Raw genomic sequence first — 22,347 nt, 5'->3', positions numbered from 1 at the left:
TCTAGGTGTTTAAAATTTGGCATCTGCTGCTGGCCACAGGGGCAAGAGGAACCACTGCCCTCACATGACCCTTCCCCAGGTCACACAGAAGAGATGAGGCTAAAGGGTGGAGGGAAGGCTATAAAAAGTGAAAGAGCAAACATAAAGCAAAATAACCAAACATGAAAAACAATTTAAAAAAATAACTAAAAAAGCAAGTTACATTATAAGGCAAAAAATAATTTCCCTGGCTCCTAAAAATTTTGGTTGATGTCCAATTTTTTCAATATTTTTTCCACATCAATTTTTGTCAATGGCGATGATCCTAATATTTAAAATGATCAAGCAAATGAAATCTCTGTTGATGAATAATATGGTAAAGGCACCCATCATTTTATGAAAGGGTCACCTGGGAAATGAAGAAGCTAAGAGATTTTTTTTTAATGAACATTTGATATATATTCTGCTTTCCTAAATTGTCACAAGGCGGATTACATTCAAAGTGAAGATACAAGCAAGTCAGTGACAGAGCTATAAAGAAATGAGCTAAAAAACATGAGGCAGACCTCAAGCATCTTGCGTGTAAGTAACACCAAAAAATTGATCAGAAGAGGGTTCCATATGGTACATTGGATAACAGGGGAATAAAATAAAAATAAAGTAAAACAAAGTACAAAATGGATAGAACTAAATTAGCATCTGGTTCAAGGATAAGAATAATTAAGCAGAATTAACCCAGATGGATGAAACAGTGGGCTCATGATCAGGAATAATTTGGGAGGTCAGGCAGAAGTAGTAAGTTTCTGATGTAGAGTCCAGTGGAAGGCCTTGGTTTTTTTTTTGTTTTACAGAAGGTGAGTTAACAAGTTTCAAGGTGTAGTTCCTTAGTTTGGGGGCAGAGCATTTTAATCTCTCGTCTCAAACTAAACGAACCAGCTATTTCTTGAGAATGCAAAGCGTTTTCGTTCAGCAATCCTGAGCCACTTCAACTTGCCTTCTTGATGTACTGAGCGCTACTTTAAGGCAGAAAAATCCTGGGTCTCCTCCTAAACCATGCTCTCAAAACAAATAAGCTAGTAGGCTAAGTGCTGGTCAAGTAACTACAAGCATACTTTATAGATCTTAAAAGGAAACATACTTTAAACAAAGGTTAAATGCGCAGATATTTTGATCACTAATGCTATGCATGAGTAGTCACAGAATCAAATGGCCCCCCTTTGTAACTACTTACCTGAATTTCAGGACTAGATTTATAATTCTTTCGTTCCTGTAAGGGAACTTCATTTTCTGGAACAAAATCGGAGGAAAAAAAAGGCATGAGACAACTTTTCCTGCAAACATCCATCAGAAACGTCTACGTTGTTAAAGTAGAAAAAGACTAAAGAAAAGTTGTATGTACACCACCTGCAGCCTGAGTCAGGTTGACTCGGAGTGCCTGAATGGTCTCCTTAGCTTTCCGTAGTTCAAACTCCAGGACTGGACAAGGTTTTGGATTAAACACACACAGGCATCCAACCAAGGAAAGGGAAACAAAAATAAATATAAAAAGCAAGGATGGGTGGTGTGAAAAAAAATATACAGTTTTGTATTGAGAACAGAAAGCATGCAGTCTACATGAAACTCATGAACACATGCAGCAGAGTTAGCTTGAAAGCAAACTGGTGAACATTTGCTATAAATGAACAAGCAGACTAGACTCAAATGCAGAGTGTCAGGAATTACTAGAAATTTCTTCAAGTGGTTTCAATCTATAGATTTATATGGTTGGATCACTGTACACAAATGCCACCTTAGTGCACAAATGCCACCTTAGTGCTTTTCCTGGCTTCTGCTCCTAATGAACTCTGCCATGCTAGAGTTATTCTGGAAGGCAGCATGAAGTCCTTACAAATACTCTCTCCATATATTCGATGTGCCTAACAAGTGAACGTTAGAACTGTTCTAAAATCTCAAGATGTCCATTTGTCATAAATGCTAACATCTTGTTTTGCCTGTAAAACAGCTGCTTTTTCTAGTGGTGCACCCAAAAAAAAAATTAAAATGACTTCACTCACACAGCAGTAGTTCCCTGTATTTTTTTACTTCTGCATTCTTAATGTTTTCCTTTCTACAACCATTTTATCTTCTGTCCAGTTCTGTTAGGGTAGATAGCACTGATGCTTCTTTGTTTCTAACCAATGCATCTTCCTCTCCAATTGGGATGTGAGTAGATACTGGAAGTGATCTTTAAAATGAATCCCAAAAGTTATTTAAAGTATATTTTTTATGCTTGCTCCCAAAGGAAATTTAGGTGGTTCAATCTGCTACACAGGAAGAAATTCACCATTTCTAGATTTGCTGCTTTAAAGAGTAGCGGTTGTATATATTTACCCTTTAGGACTAGGGATGCTTTGGAAGCTGGGTATCCCAGCCATCGCACAATGGTGACACTCGCTAGATAGACTCAGGATCTACATGTACATGCAGGGCCCTGTGATCTGTGGCCCCTAGACATGTAAAGGCCCAGGGGAAAAGAAGAAACAGAAGAATTAGGAAAATTCCCTATTTTTCCACTTCTAGCCTTGGGAAAAGAAGAAAATTTTTTTTCTGAATTTATTTGGTTTCCATCATAGCCCCGCACCCCAAGACCTTCACACATCTTTAGTGGTAGCTGGCCAGAGATTGTCAACTGTGATGGCTGGGCAGCAAATGTAGATCCTGGGGAGCTAAAATAGGAGAAATCATGGAGTCGCAAATGAATGCTCAGAAGAGACTATTCCAGTTGAGCTGAAAGCCCAATGGAGCAGATAGAAATTTCAGTGAAAAAAAGAAAGTTCCTGTAATTAAATGCAAATCTCTTTCTATATGACATCTATGTGGTTGATTAGATCAGTGGTTCTCAACCTGTGTGTTGGGACACACTGGTGTGTCACCAAGGTGTGGAAGGTTTGTCACCAAAGATTTGACATGGCAAGCCTATGCTTTCTATAACAGCCAAATGCGCTTGCTGCTTGAGGAGAGTGTAGAATAAGGAGCTGGCACTTAAAATTCTTCATCACTGCTCCCTGTTGCTGCTTTTCCCTCAACACTGGCAATTACTGCCACCACCAATCCAAGCCAGAAATGTCGCAGGCATGCTGTATCCTGCCCCTGCCTTTCCGCTTCTTGGAGTTTCAGTTTTCTCACTTCTTTATAATTTATGGTCTTTCATTCTGTATTAGATAAGTCAGTCTGCATTCTGCTTGTTTGACAGAGGTGAGGGATTCTGCTAACTAGGATGTAGATACTATGTAGGAATCTAGAGCAGTCTGGCTTTCTTTATTTTTCTAATTAGTAAGTGTACTGTGTTCTACATTTGCAATCTTACTATTTTATAGGTAAGGTTGTTGCTGTTCAAGTTCTGGGTGCTAGTACTCAGTATGGTTGGTATGCTTTCTAATTTCTAAATGTCTTTTTAGCAGGTAATTCATGTTATTTCACAAAGTGGCTGGCAGGGAAGGGGATATCAGGATTTGAATAATGTATGGTGAATTGAAAGGGGATATTTCCTAACTTTGCTCTTTATAAACTGCAGAAAAGGTCAGAACTTTCTGAGGTTGGCAGTGAAATGTATGAGAGTTTATCTGTTTTGAAAAATTGTGTGCTGCATATGCATATCAGTCCCAGATTTCTCACTGATGCAGTAAGCAAAGATTAAAATTTTTGCAAAAAAAAATATATATTTCACAAGAAGTTACTAAAGTTAAAGAATATTTTATCTTTTTCTCGCATCATTTTCAACAATAAAATATCAAGGATTTTTTTTTTTAGTAAAGCTATTAAATGCAATGTGTCACACATGTGAGCATCATCTGTTGGGTGTGTCATGACAGAAAAAAGGTCGAGAACCACTGGATTTAGATGATATTCTAAGGCAGGGGAGCTGCAGGCCAAGCATTGGTAAAATACAAAAAATAAACAAACATTTCTATTTATTTAAAATCATTTTTATTCTGTACTTTCCAAAATCCATTTGTTCAATGTAGATTCCAATATAGCACTCACAATAAAATTTTAACACAGAATTAACAAACACAAACTAACATAAAATGCAACAATTTTCAATCATATGTTTTTCTAAAATAACAGGCCTTCAGGTCTTTCCTAAATTTCAATTAATTGCTTTCCCCATATAATTTATTCAATAAAAAGTTCCCAGTAATGGACTGATATAAGAAAAGCTCCTATCCCTTGTCTTTTGAAGTTTATAATTGTTAAAGCTTGGGACTGCAAGTAAATTTGACTGTGCAGATCGTAACATGTGGGTTGCAGTATAACAATGAATCATTGTGTTTAGTCCAATCGACATGGTGCTGTATATACATTTTATGGACAAATACTAGTACTTTGGAAGAGACTAAATTGAACAGGAAGCCAGTACAATTGCTTAAAAAATGGACTAGTGTGCTCTGGTAATCAACCGTGCTGCTGCAATTTGGACCAAATTTAAAGTCCTTAACCATCTTTTTTGGTAACCCTAAATAGCATGAGCTACAATAATCAATTTTGAAAAGCACCAAGACCTGTACCAGACAGTGAAGATTACTTTTATCTATATAATGTTTCTATGGTCTAATCGACTTTAGTTGGTAAAAGTAAGCTTTTACAACCATTTTGAATTATTTGCAAAATGACAAATCTGCATGAAGATATAAGCCTAAATTGTGAGCTTCATCAACAACTGATATTTTTATTGTGTTCAAACAAATAGATGGAGGAACTGGAATCTCACCATCCAGACCTAAATATGAGTTTTTTGCATATTTCCCTAATCCATTGCCTTCAGATGTTCCTCCATATATGCCAAAGGGAATCAGTGGCTGTATATTACCTGAATAAATATAAAATGTTATGCCTAGAGTTGATAATGATGCTAGTAGCAATAAGTAAATATTAAACAAAACAGCTGATAAGGTTGAATCCTGTGGCACATCAGAGTTTATCTCTCTCTTCGATGACACCCCACTAACAAATCTAACTTGCTGCTTTTTATTTTGGAAGAATGATCTAAACTAATGTAATATTATTTACCCTTTTCCTATTGCTCTTAAATGATCTAGCATTATGATGTGACTTACTGTGTCAAAAGCCAAACTTACATCTAACTGAAGCAAAAAAAGTAGAAATACGCTGTATCAATATCTTTATACATTATTTCTAGCAGGGAATGCAAACAAGTTTCAGTCCCATACCCTCTCTGGAATCCATACTGATTTGAATCTAAAAGATCATTCTGATCCAAATGATTATTTAACTGAATAAATACCCTTTTTTTGATTATCTTGACAATGGTAGGTATATCTGAAATATGCCTACAATAAGAACGATCTAAAGAAGCAAATGATAGGTTCTTTTTTACTGGATGCATGCAAGCCATTTTTTATTTACCTGGTAAGATCTCCTCCTGCAGGGCAGAATTTATCATACTCCTTTCTAGATTATGTATAAATACATTGAAAAGCACTGCTCCAAGTACAGATCCCTGAGATACTCCACTGTTTACCCTTTTCCACTAAGAAAATTGACCATTTAATCCTACTCTCTCTGATTCCTGTCTTTTAACCAGTTCTAATCCACAAAAGGACATTGCCTCCTATCCCATGACTTTTTAGTTTTCTTAGAAGCATCTCAAGAGGGACTTTGTCAAATGCCTTCTGAAAATTCAAATACACTATATCTACTGGCTCACCTTTATCCATGTTTATTAACCCCTTCAAAAAAATGAAGCAGATTTTTGAGGCAAGACCTCCCTTGGGTAATTCCATGCTGCATGTGTTCCATTAAACCACATCTTTCTATATGTTCTATGATTTTGATCGTTAGAATAGTTTCCATTATTTTTCTCAGCACTGAAGTCAGGCTCACTGGTCTATAGTTTCCTGTATTGGATATTTAAAGAGACACGAGCATCGGCTTCAGTTCCTCCTTTCCAGTGAAGAGATGGTCGAGACACAGTGTCCATTTTGAAATGGTAGCCTTTGATACTGAGATAAGTACTTTTTCATCTTCGTTATTGGTGTATCTTTTCAAAAAAGTATTATTGTTATTTTCAGGTTAAGACTCTATGTTTAATTATGTTCGCATGCCCCTGAGGAAGCTGTGCTGTGAAACACCGGCCGTGTTGGGCTGTTTGTTCATAACGCTAAAGAGTCTATCATTGACATATTCTGAGGATTGAGGACAGTTTTACAAAGGACACAAAAAAGAAAAAAAAGAAGCTTTTTTGAATTAAAAATTTAAAAGATTTTTTTGAAGGTGAATGATTAAAAGACCGGTTGGTTTCTTTGAAGTTACACAACGTCAGGCTTGCTGACACCTTCATTTAGGCTTTGCTATAATTATAGATTTTTGGTTTCTACTTTTTTTGGTAACCAAAATCTCCCATTATTACTGCACTGCCAAATTGGTTAGCTTCCCTGATTTCTCTTAGCATTTCATCATCTGTCTGATCATTTCGGCCAGGTGCATGGTAGTATACTCCTATCACTATATTCTTACCCGACATACATGGGATTTCTACCCATATAGATTCTAACTAAGCATTTAGTCTCTTGTATGACCTTTATCCTGTTGGACACTACCCTCCCGGACAAAGTCCCACACCCCATCAAGTTGATCCTTTATAACATTGCGATATAATTTGTACCCTGATATAGCACTGTCCCATTGGTTAAGTGCAGTTGCTTACCTGTAACAGGTGTTCTCCTAGGACAGCAGGATGTTAGCCCTCACATATGAGTGACATCATCCAATGGAGCCCAGCACAGAAAATTTTGTCAAAGTTTCTAGAAGTTTTGACCAGCAAACCGAACATGCCGCTATCTGCGCATCCACGCGAGGTCCCCCTTCAGTCTCGTAACATAGAGAAAAAAAATATGAGTGAAAAAATAAAACAAACCGAAGAAGAATCCACCCCGTAGAGAGGTGGGTGGGATTCTTGAGGACCAACATCCCTCTGTCCTAGGAGAATACCTGTTACAGGTAAACAACTGCACTCTCCTAGGACAAGCAGGATGGTAGTCCTCACATATAGGTGAATACCAAGCTCCAGACTGCCCCATGTGCCGAAGATACCAGCAGCAACCGAACAAGGTGCCAACGGGCACAACATAATTGAGGCTCTGTAGGCCAGCAGGGGACTATCTGGTTCCCATAGAAGCACAAAGAGGTGGGTTCAGGACTGGAACAGTTTGTGCACAACAGATTGACCGAAGGCACTGTCCTGACATCCATCTTTGTCCAGGCAGTAATGGGCTGTGAACGTGTGAAGAGATCTCCAGGTGGCAGCCCAGCAAAGACATGGACTGCAAGCAAGTGTGCCACCGAAGTTGCCATAGCCTGCACAGAGTGAGCCTTTACTCTACTGGCCAGCAAGAGGCCTGCTTGCGCGTAGCAAAAGGCAATACAATCCGCCAGCTAGTTTGACAAGGTCTGTTTACCCACTGTCACTCCCAGTCTGTTGGAATCAAAGGACATGAAGAGCTGGGTAGGCTGTCTATGGCCTGTAGTGCAATCCAGATAGAAGGCCAAGGTCCTTTTACAGTCCAAGGTATGGAAAGCTCATTCCCCTGGATGGGCATGAGGCCTCGGAAAGAAGATGGGTAAGATGATTGTCTGACTGAGATGGAAATCAGTCACGACCTTGGGCAGAAACTTAGGATGTGTACGTAGGACCACACAATGTGGAAGAACTTTGTGTATAGTGCATACGTGACCAGCGCCTGAAGCTTGTTGACCCTACGAGCCGAAGTGATCGCCACCAGGAATATGACTTTCCAGGTGAGGAACTTCAGGTCACAGGACTGCACTGGTTTAAAAGAAGGGCACACAAGCTGCGCCATGACCACGCTGAGGTCCCAGGATGCAACTAGAGGCCACAGCAGGGGTTTCAACTGGAGGAGGCCCCGCATGAAGCAGCCCACTAAGGGCTGGACCAAAACAGGCGTGCCAGCGACACCTTGATGGTAAGTGCTGACCATGCTGAGGAGCATTCTGACAGAGCTGGTTTGAAGGCCAGACTCAGACAGATGCCAGAGATAGTCCAACAGCCGGGGATGGGGCATGAGAAAGGATCCAAATCATGACTTGAACACCAAATGGAGAATCTTTTCCAGTTCAAGCTGTAGGACTTCCTGGTGGAATTCTTTCGAGATGCTACCAGGACCTGGGAGACACAGTCTGAGAGCCCCAAGAGCTGGAGGGCTATGTACTCAATATCCAAGCCGTGAGGGCCAGCGCCCGGAGGTTCAGATGGCGCAGGGTGCCCTGATTCTGTGATGATGAGATCGGGCACAGTCCCCAGCCGGATTGGCGCCCGCACTGACAGGTCCCGCAGCAGTGGGTACCATACCTGTCGGGGCCACGAAGTCGCCACGAGTATCAAGGTCCCCCTTGTCCTGCTGAAACTTCAGCAGAGTCCTCGAGAGAAGCGGCAGAGGTGGGTATGCATATGGCAGGCCCTTCCCCCAGTGGAGGGAGAGGGCATCCAGGACAGAAGGCCGTCCCCCAGCACCAGGGAGCATAACTTGCTCACCTAGTGGTTGAGCAGGGAGGAGAAGAGATCCACATCTGGCATACCCCCCATTGGTGAAAAAGCTTGGCCGCTATCTTCGGATTGAGGGACCACTCGTGTGATTGGAAGGAACAGCTCAGGCAGTCCACTAGCACATTGAGATGGCTCAGCAGGTAAGTCGCTTGAAGCAACATGCCCTGCAAAACGGCCCAGGTCCACACCTGCATCGCTTTGTGGCAGAGGAGGAACAAGCCCATGCTCCTGCTTGTTGATATTCCACATTGCAACTTGGTTGTCTGTCCAAATCAGGACTTTCTTGGACAACAACCGGTCCCCGAATGCCCACAGAGCATCTCAGATTGCCCGAAGCTCCAGATAGTTGATCTGGCATTGGGCTTCGGAGGCAGTCTAGAGACCTTGCGTGTGGATACCATTCACATGGGCTCCCCACCCGTGAAGGGTGGCATCTGTGGTGAAAATCACCTGAGATGGAGAGGGCTGGAAGGGAAGCCACCTTTCCAGGTTGAAAAGATCTTCCCATCAGGAAAGAGACACTCAGAGGGTCTGTGACGAAGACGGGTGCCTCGACATCCTGGGAAGCCTGCCGATACTGGGGGGGGGGGGGGTGTCACACGAATGGAGGTTGCCATGTGGCCCAGCAGGCGGAACAGAAGGTAAGCTGCACCCTCTGACTATTCCGGACAAGGGTGGCCAGCGAGGGCAAGGGCGATTGCCCGGTCTTGGGGCATAAAAGCTTTCGCTTGCACCGTGTCCAGCCTGGCGCCTATGAAGTCTAACTGGGGAGATGGACAGAGATGAGACTTGGGGAAGTTTATGACAAACCCCACCATCTGCAGCATCTGCACCATCAAGGTCAGAGCATGCAAGGCTCCTGAACAGGAGTCGCTCTTGACCAGGCAGTCATCCAGGTAGGGGAACACGTGCATCGAGCAACGCCTGAGGTAAGTGGCCACCGCCGCTAAGCATTTGGTGAAAATGCAGCGGGCCGATGCCAGCCCAAAGGGCAGCACTTTGTACTGGTAATGTGCTTCCCCCACCACGAAGTGTACTTGTGAAGGCTGGGGACGATTGCAATGTGTGTGAAAGCCTTCTTGAGAGCGAGGGAGCAAAGCCAGTCTCCTTCTCTGAGGAGCAGGATCGGCGTGCAAAGAGAGACCATCTTGAACTTTTCTCTTAGGAGAAACTTGTTCAATGCCTTTAGGTCGAGGATGGGGTGCAAGCTGCCATTCCTTTTCGGAATAACGAAATACCTTGAATAGAACACCTTTGGCCCTGTTGATGGTGAGGGACCAGTTCCACTGCGCCCACCACAAGGAGGGCATTGAGTTCTGTTCGAAGTTTGAGCTGATGGGTGGAAGAACCCCACAATGGACATGGGGGAGAGGTCTCCAGGAGCTAGGCTGAAGTTTAGACGGTACCCCTGGCGAATAATGGCAAGGACCCAGTGGTCTGACATGATCTCTTCCCAGCGATGAGCAAAGGCAAGGAGCCTGCCTCCCACCAGGGGAACCGGTGCCAAGGGTACGGTCAACTGACTTCCGTTCCCTTGCCGTCAGTCAAAAGCCCGTGGGTGGGGCTTGCTGGCTAGGATCTGGGTGCTTGCTGTTGGCAAGGATGGCCCCTGGAACCGGTGCATGGCATACAAACCCAGGAGCTGGAGGATAATACGTCCTCTGCCGGTAAAAGGGCTTCCAGGAACCTGGCCTAGAGGATTACCTGGCCAAGGATGGGCCTTCGGAGGCACTAACAGACAGCTGTTGAAGGATATCATGATGGTCCTTCAGTTGCACAAGTACAGAGTAATGCAGATGAGAATGAATTTACTGAATCCTACCATTTAAGTAGTAATATCTCAAAGAGATAGTAACTCAATAATATACCTGGACTTGACCAACATTACTCAAATAATGATTTTATTTATGAAATTGTAACCAAACTTTATTGGCACCTGTTAGAACGTATGATATCCTAGATTTACTAACCTTAGTCTATGTGCCTATTTGTAAACCGTTGCGATGGTATATAACTTAGCGACGGTATAGAAAAGTTTTTAAATAAATAAATAAACAAACATCCCGGACCTTGACCCCCAAAGAGATTTTCACCTGTGCAGGGGGAGGTCGGCTAGCCTATCCTGCACCTCCGGCCAGAGGCCCGAAGCCACGCCATCCTCCTGGCGTCAATGCCCACAGCTGCTACATGGGCCGCCGTCTCAAAGACATCGTAGGTGGATTGCACTTTGTGCTTTCCCACTTTGAGACCCAGCAGGGCAATGGCGTCTTGCCGCTGCTGTTGCAAGCCTTCCGCGAAGTCCTGGACCTGTTTCCAGAGATTGCGGTTATAATGGGTCATATAGAGCTGGTAGGCGGCAATGGCACCAGCATGGCACCCTGGAAGACTTTTCTGCCCAGGGCATCTAGCTCCCTGTGCTTATGGCCCAGTGGGGCGGAGGCATAAGTGCGGGAGTGCTGGGCCTTTTTCAGGACGGACTCCACAACCATTGAAAGGTGGAGGTGGTGACTTTTCTCGAACCCCACTGCCTGCTGCAATAAGCAGGTGGCATCGGCCTTTCTGTTTACGGGGGAGATGGAAATGGGGTGCTCCCCTATGCGGAGGAGGAGGTCCTTAAAAATATTGTGGATAGGAACTGCCACAGTTTCCTTAGGAGCATCGATGAATTGGAGCACTACCTGCATCTTATGTCGCGCATCCTCCTCCGTAAGCAGCTGAAAAGGAATGGCTTCAGCATTGGCCCTGACAAACCCCGCAAAGGACAAGTCCTCGGGTGGCGATCGATGCTGCTCCTCCGGTGGAGAAGGCTCAGAGGGGGTTGACCGAGTAGTCCAAGGATGAGTCCGTACAGTTGTCACCCCAAGGGTCGTAAGGAACCTCCTCCTCATTGGGACCACATACCGTGGACGAGGCCCTTGAGGGGTATCAACCCTGGGCTCCGATGGCTGCAGAGGCCTCAAGGGGACTGAAGGCATCAATGGTTCCCCTGGTATTGATGGGACCGGAGGCTGCACTAGGCTGGAGGGACCCGGCAAGGGCTCCGGGAACCGTGGGTGAAGAAATACGGTACCAGTCACATCTTTTCTCCTCGGAGGACCCGAGAACTGGGATTGCTCTGATGGAGGGCATCGGTGGCCATTGGGGAACCGAAGGTCCCGCGGGCACCGGCTGCATCGGAAGGGCACCCAAGAAGACGTCCAGACATACTAACAGTGGTGCTAACATTGATGGCGGAGCCTCCGGCTCCAGTTTGGGGGCAGGGGGCACCGGCAGCTGAATGCTTTTGAAGCGCTTTGTGCTTCTGAAAGTCCAGATAGATCAGGACTGATGTATGGGGATGAGGAGTCACCAGCCCTTCCTCGGGTCTCCGAGGTGGCATGGTGCCTGCACCAGTGTCGGTGGGAAATGCCTAGGGTTACCAGGGGCATCAGAGGATGGGGCCTCCGATGGCCGGTGCCACTTCGATAGTGGCTCGGTTGCCACCGATGCCACTCTGGAAGTGGAACCGTGTGTCGACTGTGACTGGTGTCGATGCCTGCAGGATCTCCTTCAGTGCTCGGCCTGGTCTTCACCCAGCGCCTAGGAGGCCAATGATCCCAATGTCCTGGAGAGTGGGCAGATCATAGAGGCTCGATCCGCATCCCCTCGATACTTGAAAGTACTGGCGAGAGGGACCGCTAGGGGAAGCATATCGGATGGCTCCCCGCAATTTCTGGGCATCGATGGAACCAATGCAGGTGTAGAGGGAACAAACTTCGGGCCCTGAAAGGTTTCTTCATCTTATCGAGGCACACCAGACGCCCTTTGTGTGTCATCTGGTCACAGAGCAGCACCTGCGGATGTCGTGCAAGGCCCCCAGGCAGAGGATGCAAACCTCATGTGGGTCTGTGATGGACATTGTCCGCGGGCACTGGTGGCACCGTCAGAAACCACTCGACACCATAAAAAGCAGCCGGCGTGTGGTTGATGACCGGTGGTCACCATGCGGCGAGAAGTCGGGAATCGACTGCAAGGTTGGAAAAAAGGGCAAGAAAACAACCTACCATATCAAGGAAGCACCAACCGTGAAGGGGGACCTGACAAGGAAACCAGGAAAACACTTGAAAAATATCGAGAAAACACAAAATTGAAGAGCTCCACAGACCGCGAGGCAACTGCACCGTGGAAAAGAAGAGACTGAAGGGGGACCTTGCTTGAATACGCGGATAGCAGCATGCTGGGCATGCTCAGCGTGCTGGTCAAAGCTTCTAGAAACTTTGCAAAAGTTTTCCGTGCCGGGCTCCATTGGATGATGTCACCCATATGTGAGATCTACCATCCTGCTTGTCCTAGGAGAATCCTCCTTCCACCAGATCTCTGAGATTAAATCTATGTCATCTTTCACTGCTATACACTAACTTTCCCATCTTAATTCTTAGACTTCTGGCATTGGCACACGGACATTCCAAAGTGTGTTTTTTGTTTGTATTAACAACCTGTTTTTCAGTTGAAAGGGATAATTTGGAATTCTATAGCTCAGGTGATTCTTTACTTATAGGCACATGACTACTTTTGTTATTGGAACCTCTCTGTTGGGATGCCCTAATTCTGTTTCATTAGTATCCTTCAAAGATACATTCCTCCAAACCATGCACTGCTGAGTGACTGTCTGCTTTCTCCCTTGTTCTAGTTTAAAAGCTGCTCTAGCTCCTTTTTAAAAGTTAGCGCCAGCAGCCTGGTTCCACTCTTTTTAAGGTGGAGCCCATCCTTTCGGAAAAATCTCCCCCTTCCCCAAAAGGTTGTCCAGTTCCTTATAAAAATGAATTCCTCTTTCCTGTACCATCATCTCAAATTTTAGTTTTAAATAATTTTGATTAGAGCAATTCTATCTTTCTGGGGCTTCCTGACTTGACAATGTGGGCCTTGAAGTAGTGTGCATAATTATCGGTGGGCTCAAGAATGCAATATATCATCCCCTATCTTGAAATCTTTATATTGATTGCCAGTCTTTAGGTGGGTAGAGTTTAAAAATATTTATATTGATTTTTAAAGTGCTACACTTGATTGCACCAGTCTATTTGAGAGCATTACTGAATATCTGTACTCCCTCTCAATCACTGAGATCACAGGGTAAGAACTTATTAGAAATTCCATCTGTCAAGCAATGTGGTTTCTGCGAGACACACCAATGTACCTTTGCTGTGGCCGGTTCAGTACTCTATAATAGCCTACTTGATGATATTTGGACTGAGATCTGTATAAAGTCCTTCAGGAAAAAAAGTAAAAGCATTTCTATTTAAGCAGGCTTTTAGCAAGGTATAGTTATTTTTAATTAGACTAAGGTCTATGATCATTGTACTATTTTAATCATTAGCAGATGCGATATATTTTTCTGCAGCTATTTATTGGGTTTACATGTACCTTCGTTATGGCTAGTGTTAGTCTATTTTACATCAAGTTGGCATGATTGTACAATTATTATTATTATTTTTTGTATTTATTTATTGAAGATTTTATTTTGCATAATGATACAAGAAAAACAACCTTTTGGCTCATAACAAGAATAAACAAGAACATATCCTCCAGCAACAGTGTCTTGTTATTTAGTTGTTTGCCCAGATACCCATCTTCCCTCCCCCCCCCCCCCCCCCCCAGTACCTAGCAGAGTTCTGATACGTCCTTAGGGTGATGTCGAGGTACGAGAAGCTGCTTTATACTCCAAGTTATATGTATTCATAAATGTTTCTTTCATGGATTGTGGTAAGGTCTTCCAATAATCCTGCCATATTTCTTCACACATCGATCTCGCTTTGTGTGATTTATTATTCCCAGTCATAAACTCGAATTGCAGCATTGTATTTAACCAACTCCTCCACTGAGCTTTCTGTGGGCGTTCGGCAGATATCCATACCGCCATAAGTGTTTGCAGGCCGATCAGCAGTACTTTACCAAGGAATAAACTGACGGATTCCTCAAGAGACATTAGATCTTTCCCAAATAATTGGAAAAGACAAACTTTTGGGTCTCTGGGCACTGATTAACCAATAATACCTCCCAGCTCATGTACCAGTTCAGACCAATATAGAGTTATCTGGTCACATTCCCATAAACAGTGGAACAAACTTCCGACCCTTGCCTGCATTTCAAGCAGGTGTTGGTCTCACACAATTCCGCTGCATACATCCATGTCCGCAGCATATACATACAATGTAGTACTTTATATCCCACTTCCCTAAGGGAAACATTTTCAGAAAATCTATAACAATCTTTCAAGATATGCCCAATTTCGGTAAAGGCTAATCTAATATTAGCCTGTTTCTCCCATTTTTCCTGCACAGAAATCATGGCCAAAGTGTTATGTAAATTTCTCAGGACTCTAGAAAATGACATGCTGGAGTTAGATTTATGTCCCACTGGTATGAAAAAGGACCTGAGTTCCCTGGCTTTTTGTAAGTTTTGGGGAGAGCCTGTCACGGTTTGAATATAGTGCCATGCCTGGAAGTACTCAAATACGTCTTTGGAGACCAACCCATATTGGTCTTTCAATTTTTGAAAATTCTTAAGCTCTAAAGTGCTAGAGTCCAAATAGTGGTGTACCCTGTCGATTCCCCGGGAACTCCAGGTCTGGAATATTGAGGTTAATCCGCCTGGGAACTGGGGATTGCCCAAGAACGTTAAGTAAGGTGTTACAGTACCTTTCATTCCCAATTTAACCCTACACAGGTATTGCCATGCTCCCCTTCCCGAGCACAGTAATAGACTATGCTTATACTGACCAGGTATTGCTGAACCTGTAACCTGGATGAAATTGTTTGGTTGATAGGAGAAGAGTCATTCACAGACAAAGGAAAATGGGGAACACACACTCGTTCCATTAAACCAGTCATAGATATGACGGAGAATACATGACAAGTTATAATCCCTCCAGTTGGGGCAAGCCAAACCCCCCTGTTCTCTGGGCAACATTAATTTAGGTAGAGGAAAGCAAGCTTTATGAGAACCCCATAAATATGTCCATACAACTTTGTTAATCCTGTTAATCTCATCTTTTCCGAGCCAGAGTGGGATTTGCTGGAGGACATACATCCACCTCAGGAGTTCCATCATTTTTAACAAGAAGATTTTACCAGTCAGTGTTAAGGGCAATGTGGACCAAGTCTGCAATTTTTGTTCCATATTTTTGAAAAGAGGGTCGATATTAGCCCTATGTAGCATCCGAATATCTTTGGTAAGACGGATCCCCAGATAACACATTTTGTGAGCTACCCATTTTAATGGAAATGGTCCCTCCCACTCTCTTTGTAGTTTGTGCCCCAAGGCCAAAGCTTCCGAATTATCGGTATTAATTTTTAAACCAGCAAAGGAGCCACATTCTGCCTGATGGTGGAGCACTCTCTTTAGGGATTTTTGTGGGCTGGTTAAAAAGACTAGGACGTCATCGGCAAACGCTGAAATCTTAAAGTCTTGCCGTCCTATAGTGACCCCATGAATTAAGGGGTCCACTGCAATTTTACGAAGTAAGGGATCAATTGATAAGATATACAGGAGTGATGACAATGGGCAGCCTTGACGAGTACCGCTGTATAAGCGAAAGTCCTCTGACACTTGTCCATTGGCAAAAATCGCTGACATGAGATTGCGGTATAGCATGGATGTACAATGCCAATTTCACCCTGTAGGCCATAACGGTTTAGTACCAAGAATAGATAAGGCCAGGACACCCTATCAAAGGCCTTTTCAGAGTCGAAGCCTACTACCATCGCCTCTGTGTCCCTGTTTTGACACTCTTCCATTGCAATAATAAGTTTCGTCATATTAGCGCTAACAGCCCTCCCCTTGACAAACCCCGCTTGATGAGCTATAATGAGAGAGGGAAAAACTACACTTAAGCAGTCCGCCAATATTTTGGCGAAGAGCTTAGCATCACAGTTAAGCAAAGATATAGGTCTATATGACGCTGGGGATGATAAATCTTTACCAGGTTTTTCTAACACGGTAATGAATGCTCTAGTGATTTCATCTGGGAAACTACACTTCTGCTGGGCATCCCGGAAAAAATGCAATAGGGCCTCCAAAGCCTGATGCAGTAGAATGTTATAATACTCCGTGCATAGGGCATCTGGGACTGGAGCCTTATTACGCTTACTGTTCTTTATTACTGCTGTTAGTTTTTCTATGGTTATGGGAGAGTTTCGTTTCGTCAATTGGTCCTCTGTTACCTGTGGTAAAATGCATGCCTGGAAAAAAATTGAGCCTCCTCTTTGGCTCCCCCTACTCTATCTTCTTGATACAAAGCTTCATAGAAAGTGCGGAGAGAGAGGCAGATTGAGCGTGGTCAGCAGCCACCGTTCTAGCAGCGATTTTAGTTTCCCCTCTCCAGTATGTTCAGGGTAGCTGAGAAATTTTAAATTATTTCGTCGGGCGTGATTTTTGAGATCTTCTAACTTGCTTTCAGCAGCTTTTATTGCTTGCTCAAGGGGCCTGATCTGCGTGGCAGCCACCATTACATGTTCCTCCACAGCCGAAATCCGTCACTCGGCAATATCGATGCTGCGCCTGATATCCCCTAAAGTTTCTTGCAATACCTGGAAGTTCTCAGTGAGGCTTGCAAATTTCGGTTCCAGCCCCAATATGACCGCTTCGATGAGACGAGCTACTGCTTTCTCGTCTAGACCTGCGTTCTCGGGGCCTCCCTGTGGTTCAGCCATCTTGTGCTCCTGATCAGGGATTTTTTCTTTTTCTTTCCGCACCGGTTTAGCTGTCATGGCCGGCTCGGCACTCAGAGAGAAGAAACGCTGACAGTGCAACCTTTCAGGACGTGCTGTTTTGAAGTGGCACGACTTGATAATTAGCTTTAAATTGTAAATTTAAGGGGCACAGCACCTGGAGCTGGGAGGAATGTGACTCTACCGGCTCACCGCATCATGTGACCTCCTTGTACAATTATTTTATTTTGTTCATTTTTTTATTTTTAATATTGTATTTTTATATGAATTATTAGATTTATTATACATTGCATTCTTTTTGGAACTCTTGTTCCTTTGCTGATAAAGGTGAACTTTTACAATCTTAATAAAATCTACCTTATAAATGGTCCCTGACCGACGGCCCGCAAATGCGCAGTAGAGCACAGCTCTACTGCACATGTGCGGGCAAGGACTTCGGTCTCGGCCAGCGTCAGAAAAAAAAAATGGCGGCGGCGGCGTCGGGTGGCAGCGGCGTCGGCGAACGACAATGACGACGAGGAGCGGCGGCAGCATCCAGTAGCGAGGGAGGGAGGAGAGAGAGAGAGAGAGGGAGGGACGGACTGAGTGAGAGGGAGGGAGGGACTGAGTGGGGGGGAGGGAGGGACTGAGTGAGGGGGAGGGACTCAGGGAGGGGGAGGGAGGGACACTGAGTGAGGGAGGGAGGGATTGAGTGAGGGGGGACTGAGTGAGAGGGAGGGACTGAGTGAGAGTGAGGGAGGGGGAGGGACTGAGAGGGAGGGGGAGGGACTGAGAGGGAGGGAGGTAGGGGGTGGGGAAGAGTGAGGGGAGAGGGAGAATGAGGGAGAGGTGAGAGACAGGGATGTGAGTAAGTGGAAGGGTAAGAAGTTTTGGAGCAGAGAAAAAGGGAGTGGAGGAAGGCTGAGGGAGAGGGGATGGGATTGAGAGAGGGTGGGGAGTGACTGAGGGAAGGGGAGGGAGGTGAGAGTGAGGGGAAGGAGGCAGTGGGAGACAGAGAGTGAGTAAGACTGAGGGGTGGGAAGGGGGTGAGTGACTGGGGGGAATGAGGGAGAAAAAGTGTAGGAGGGTGCTGCGAAAATGGACCGAAAACAAAAATGTAATGTAGCCCGTTGTGACGGGCTTAACGGCTTGTAAAATATAACAAGGGAGGGAGTTCAGGAGGCAGGAAATTCCAGATGAAAGATTTCAGAAATGAAACGTTTATGCTGTTTTGTCCATTATGTTGACAGACTGGAGCTGCAAACCGAGTAAGCTAGCTGCAATAATTAAAGAAAGGTGTGTGGCTGGTAGTACTGTTGATATAAATACTGATTTGAACTTTGTACTGTTAGAAGGAACAATTTAACCAACAGAAGAACAGGAAGTGAGAAGAATCAGATTTATGCGAATTGTGTGAGAATGTTTGTGTCTCGTCAGAAGGTGCTCAAGTCTACTGCCAGATTTTCATTTAGAAAAGCAAAAGCTGAAGCTGCCTTATATATTTTGCCAGTTTAAAAACACATTTACCTTTGCTTCTGAAGCTTTCTTCATCATGGATAAAATATACCAAAAAAGCTCCATTAAGAGGATTTTTCAATAGAATTAAAATATATTTAATTCCACAAAATATTCACTCAGTTTGCATTAACCATCAAAAACTAAGGGTGCAACTACATAAAATTTACTACACAGAAGAGACTGATCCAATGGATGAAATGTCACTACAGTGAAATACTGAGGTTCAACAAGAAACTTATCCAAAAGGGGAACAAACCAAACCAAACCAGACAGACAGAAGCACTGCTCATCTGCAAACATTTCTAAGACTATTTGAAATCAATTACTGCAGAAATGTGTGCTCCATAAGATTACATATTTGGGGATATAACTTTTTTCATTTCAGATTTTTAAAAATTAAAAATAAATACAAATAAATTCAGAATGACTGCAGACCAACTGTGTGCTGCACCAGGATGATACAAACAAAACATGGTAACAAAACTGCCAGAAATACAAATCCCTCCCCTTCCAAAAAATGAAAAACAACCAAAATCAGGTAGGATGAAAGCAAAAAATAATCAAAATATACAACAAAATAAGGACACAGAAAGCCAGAAAAAACACCTGGATTAGATGGCAAGAATCAACATGTGAACAGCTGTTGCCAATTCACAATTTGTGTGTGTACCTAGCCAGTTCCTATCAGCATGGATTTACTCTGCTGCATGTTTGTTTTATTTTATTTAAGAGACAAGCACTTAGTTTCATGTTACAAGGGAAAAAGCTAAATATAATGGTACACACTGTTTTTTGCTATAGTACACTTGTCGAAGATTTATTTTAATATTTCATCATTAGAGCTGAAATTCTGAAGATAAAAGAGCATGCACAGCACCTTTAGAGGGAGAGAGAGAAGAAAAAACCTTTAAGGACACAGAAACAGGTATTTCATGTAACAGCTTTCATTCAAGTCTCTCTTGAAAGAGAACAGATTAAGGGAGTTTTTCTTGCTCTGACTGAACCCCACAGTTTACACCACTGTAAGAGGATCTCCAAATTTTCCACTGATGAGAAATGTATATGCACTTAGGTCACAGCTGAGGCAATATGATCATCTAAACAATTCAAAATGTGCTTGCAAGTGATTGGCTTCAGGAATTCATTCATAAGCTTTTGCCATTTTTTGTGTTCATAAGCAGAAACTCATTAGAGCTCAATCCAGGCAAAATATTCTGAATGCCCAAGTATGCTGTGATAACTGAAGGATATAGGATTTATCTATATTTAGAACTGGGCTGCTCAAACTGGTTCTTAGAATAGCCTTAATGAATATGCATGAGAAATATTTGCAAACATAGGAGGTAATGCTTGCAAAGAAATCCCATGCATATTCATTAGGGATATCCTGAAAATCTGACTGACATGGGGGGTGAGTGGTGCCAAGGACAAGTTTGAGTACTGCTAAGTTAGAGCATACTGCAGCATGGGGATCGACACCTATGGCCCTTGAATGCCACAGACAGGCCTGATTTTCAGGATACCCACAGTAAGTATGCATGAAATATAGTTGCATGTACTGCCTCCATTGTATGCAAATGAATCTCATGCATATTCATTGTGGATATCCTGAAAACCAGAACTGCTTGTAGCACTCGAGGCCTGGGGGTTGCCTACCCTTGCTGTAGACACTAAAGATTTTGCCTGAATAAGGCTCTTAGGACTTTGAAAGAAATTTTCACTGAGGCAGAGGCATGAATCTCTTCATACTTATACATGGTCAATTACAATACAGATACTATATAAAGAAAATTATATACATTTTAATTTATATATAAATTTATATACAGTAGAGCACCTTCTACCCAAAAAGGATTGCGACCATGGCTTTCCTGAACAATGGAAATGTATGGATAATGGAAGCTCCCCATTTGTTAAAAACAGAAAGAGAATCAATGACCTTACAAAATACAACTTTTCATTGGGGGCTACATAATAAACAAAGTGCCAACATGCACATAATACACAATGCAATGTTAACAGTGCTACGTAATCAGGTTTCATTTCTTTGGTTTAGGTGTTACATGGGATAGGCATGTTAAGTATCTATTTATTTACCTTCACACCGCATTCCAATTTCTCATTGCTACAAACAAGAATGTTGCATGGTAAGCATATCCAGAACAATCCAGTTTTCTCTGCATTGTAGATGTGCTTGGCACTTATCTCTGTATCTCATGATCCTCAGACAGCTTTTCACAAGCAGCTCTGAGGCAACATATCCAGGAGTCTCAAATTTATGAAGCCAACAAGTAAAAGTGTCATATTTATAGTCGACAGCAGGAAAAAAAAAAAAGACTAAACAGCTCATCCAGTCTGACCAGTTATTTCTGTCCACAGTAGAAAGGATATATCCCAGCTACTAGCCATATAGCATGACTGCTTGTAAGATATCTCTTCTTACTCAGGATACTTTTTGCCATCTTCATCCTTACCACTCCATCATCACCTTGGGTAAACGAGTATACAAAATGACCTATGCAAGTTCACATCACTGCCCTTCCCTTCCCACATCCAAAGCTGTTGCCTAAAGATCTGGCTCTCCCAGGTTTGTTATGTAACATGCCAGACAGATATGGCTTCATAAGCATTTATTTAAAATTAGCTTATATTCCGCATATATCCTGTTGTATGTATCAGATCACATCATACATACATAATTAAAATCAATAAGAAGGCAGAAGATAAACAGATAATCAATTTTTGCATATGTCTCTACTTCAGCTTTCCTAAATAAATATACTTTGAGAGTCTTTTTAAAGCTTTTGCTGCAGTAAAATCAGATGTAAATGTTTCTGCTAGGCTTTTGCCAGGACTTTTAATCATTATTATACTTGAAGACTGTCAAACTGACAGTTATTAGTTTAATTTTAGGTCCCCTGCAAGTCTGCCAGATTTGGCTACACGAGCACCTGCATTTCTGCTAATACTTATGGTTATCATACATGCGGCCTGCCAAATAGTCCCAACTGTTAGTTTAATTTTATCATCTTGGCCTATGTCCACATCCCATTCTCATTTCCATAAACAAATTTAAATATCTCCCAATGTACTTGCTTCCTTCTCAGTTTCATCTATTTCATGCCCATTTAGTTTCTCCAGAGTCTACTCAAGATGATATTCGATCAGACCACCCTAGCTCAAGGGAACAAAACTGTGATGCAAGTCTTCCCTATTATCATCTTGACTCTCCTGCACACCTCAAGGTCACTGTCTCTTAGGTGAATCATGAGATGTGAATGGGGTATAGTTCTCTCCTTGTACATTACAGTTAGCATATATTCATCCCATCTCATCTGACATATTCCCATTCACTGCATGTGATAACCTTAAATGCTCTCAGTGTCTCCTCTCCACAGATCTCATCTTGGCCCAAAACACAAACTTCTATTTTTTTCAGGGATTAATTTTTTTTAAATTAATTTCAGTAAACTGACAATAAGAAATCATATAATAGAAAACATCAGAAAAATCCAAATACACAAACAATCCAAACTAACTTCTGCTGGACTGTTGTGTCCTGCTTGGGCTCAGCTTTAGCATTCGGCTCTCAGGTGATACCTT

At 43.1% G+C, this 22,347-nt stretch overlaps 1 protein-coding gene across 8 annotated transcripts in view; it reads right to left on the bottom strand.

The window, feature by feature from the left end:
* RELCH (RAB11 binding and LisH domain, coiled-coil and HEAT repeat containing) overlaps window positions 1–22,347 on the bottom strand; it is a 500,624-nt gene that overhangs the window by 387,508 nt on the left and 90,769 nt on the right. For all 8 annotated transcript variants that reach the window (XR_003854685.1, XM_029590486.1, XM_029590488.1 and 5 more), the window contains exons 3-4: window positions 1,384–1,455; window positions 1,211–1,266 (exon numbers count right to left, since the gene is read on the bottom strand). Coding sequence is in view for 7 of the 8 variants with exons in the window: in XM_029590486.1 (XP_029446346.1) it covers window positions 1,211–1,266; window positions 1,384–1,455 (128 nt within the window). In the remaining variant the exon portion in view is untranslated. The remainder of the gene's footprint in view (window positions 1–1,210; window positions 1,267–1,383; window positions 1,456–22,347) is intronic.

Source organism: Rhinatrema bivittatum, chromosome 2 (assembly GCF_901001135.1).
Source record: "Rhinatrema bivittatum chromosome 2, aRhiBiv1.1, whole genome shotgun sequence".
NCBI classification, from domain to species: Eukaryota; Metazoa; Chordata; class Amphibia; order Gymnophiona; family Rhinatrematidae; genus Rhinatrema; species Rhinatrema bivittatum.
The sequence above is the reverse complement of the archived record's forward strand: the minus strand, read 5'-3'. Positions and strand labels throughout refer to the sequence as shown.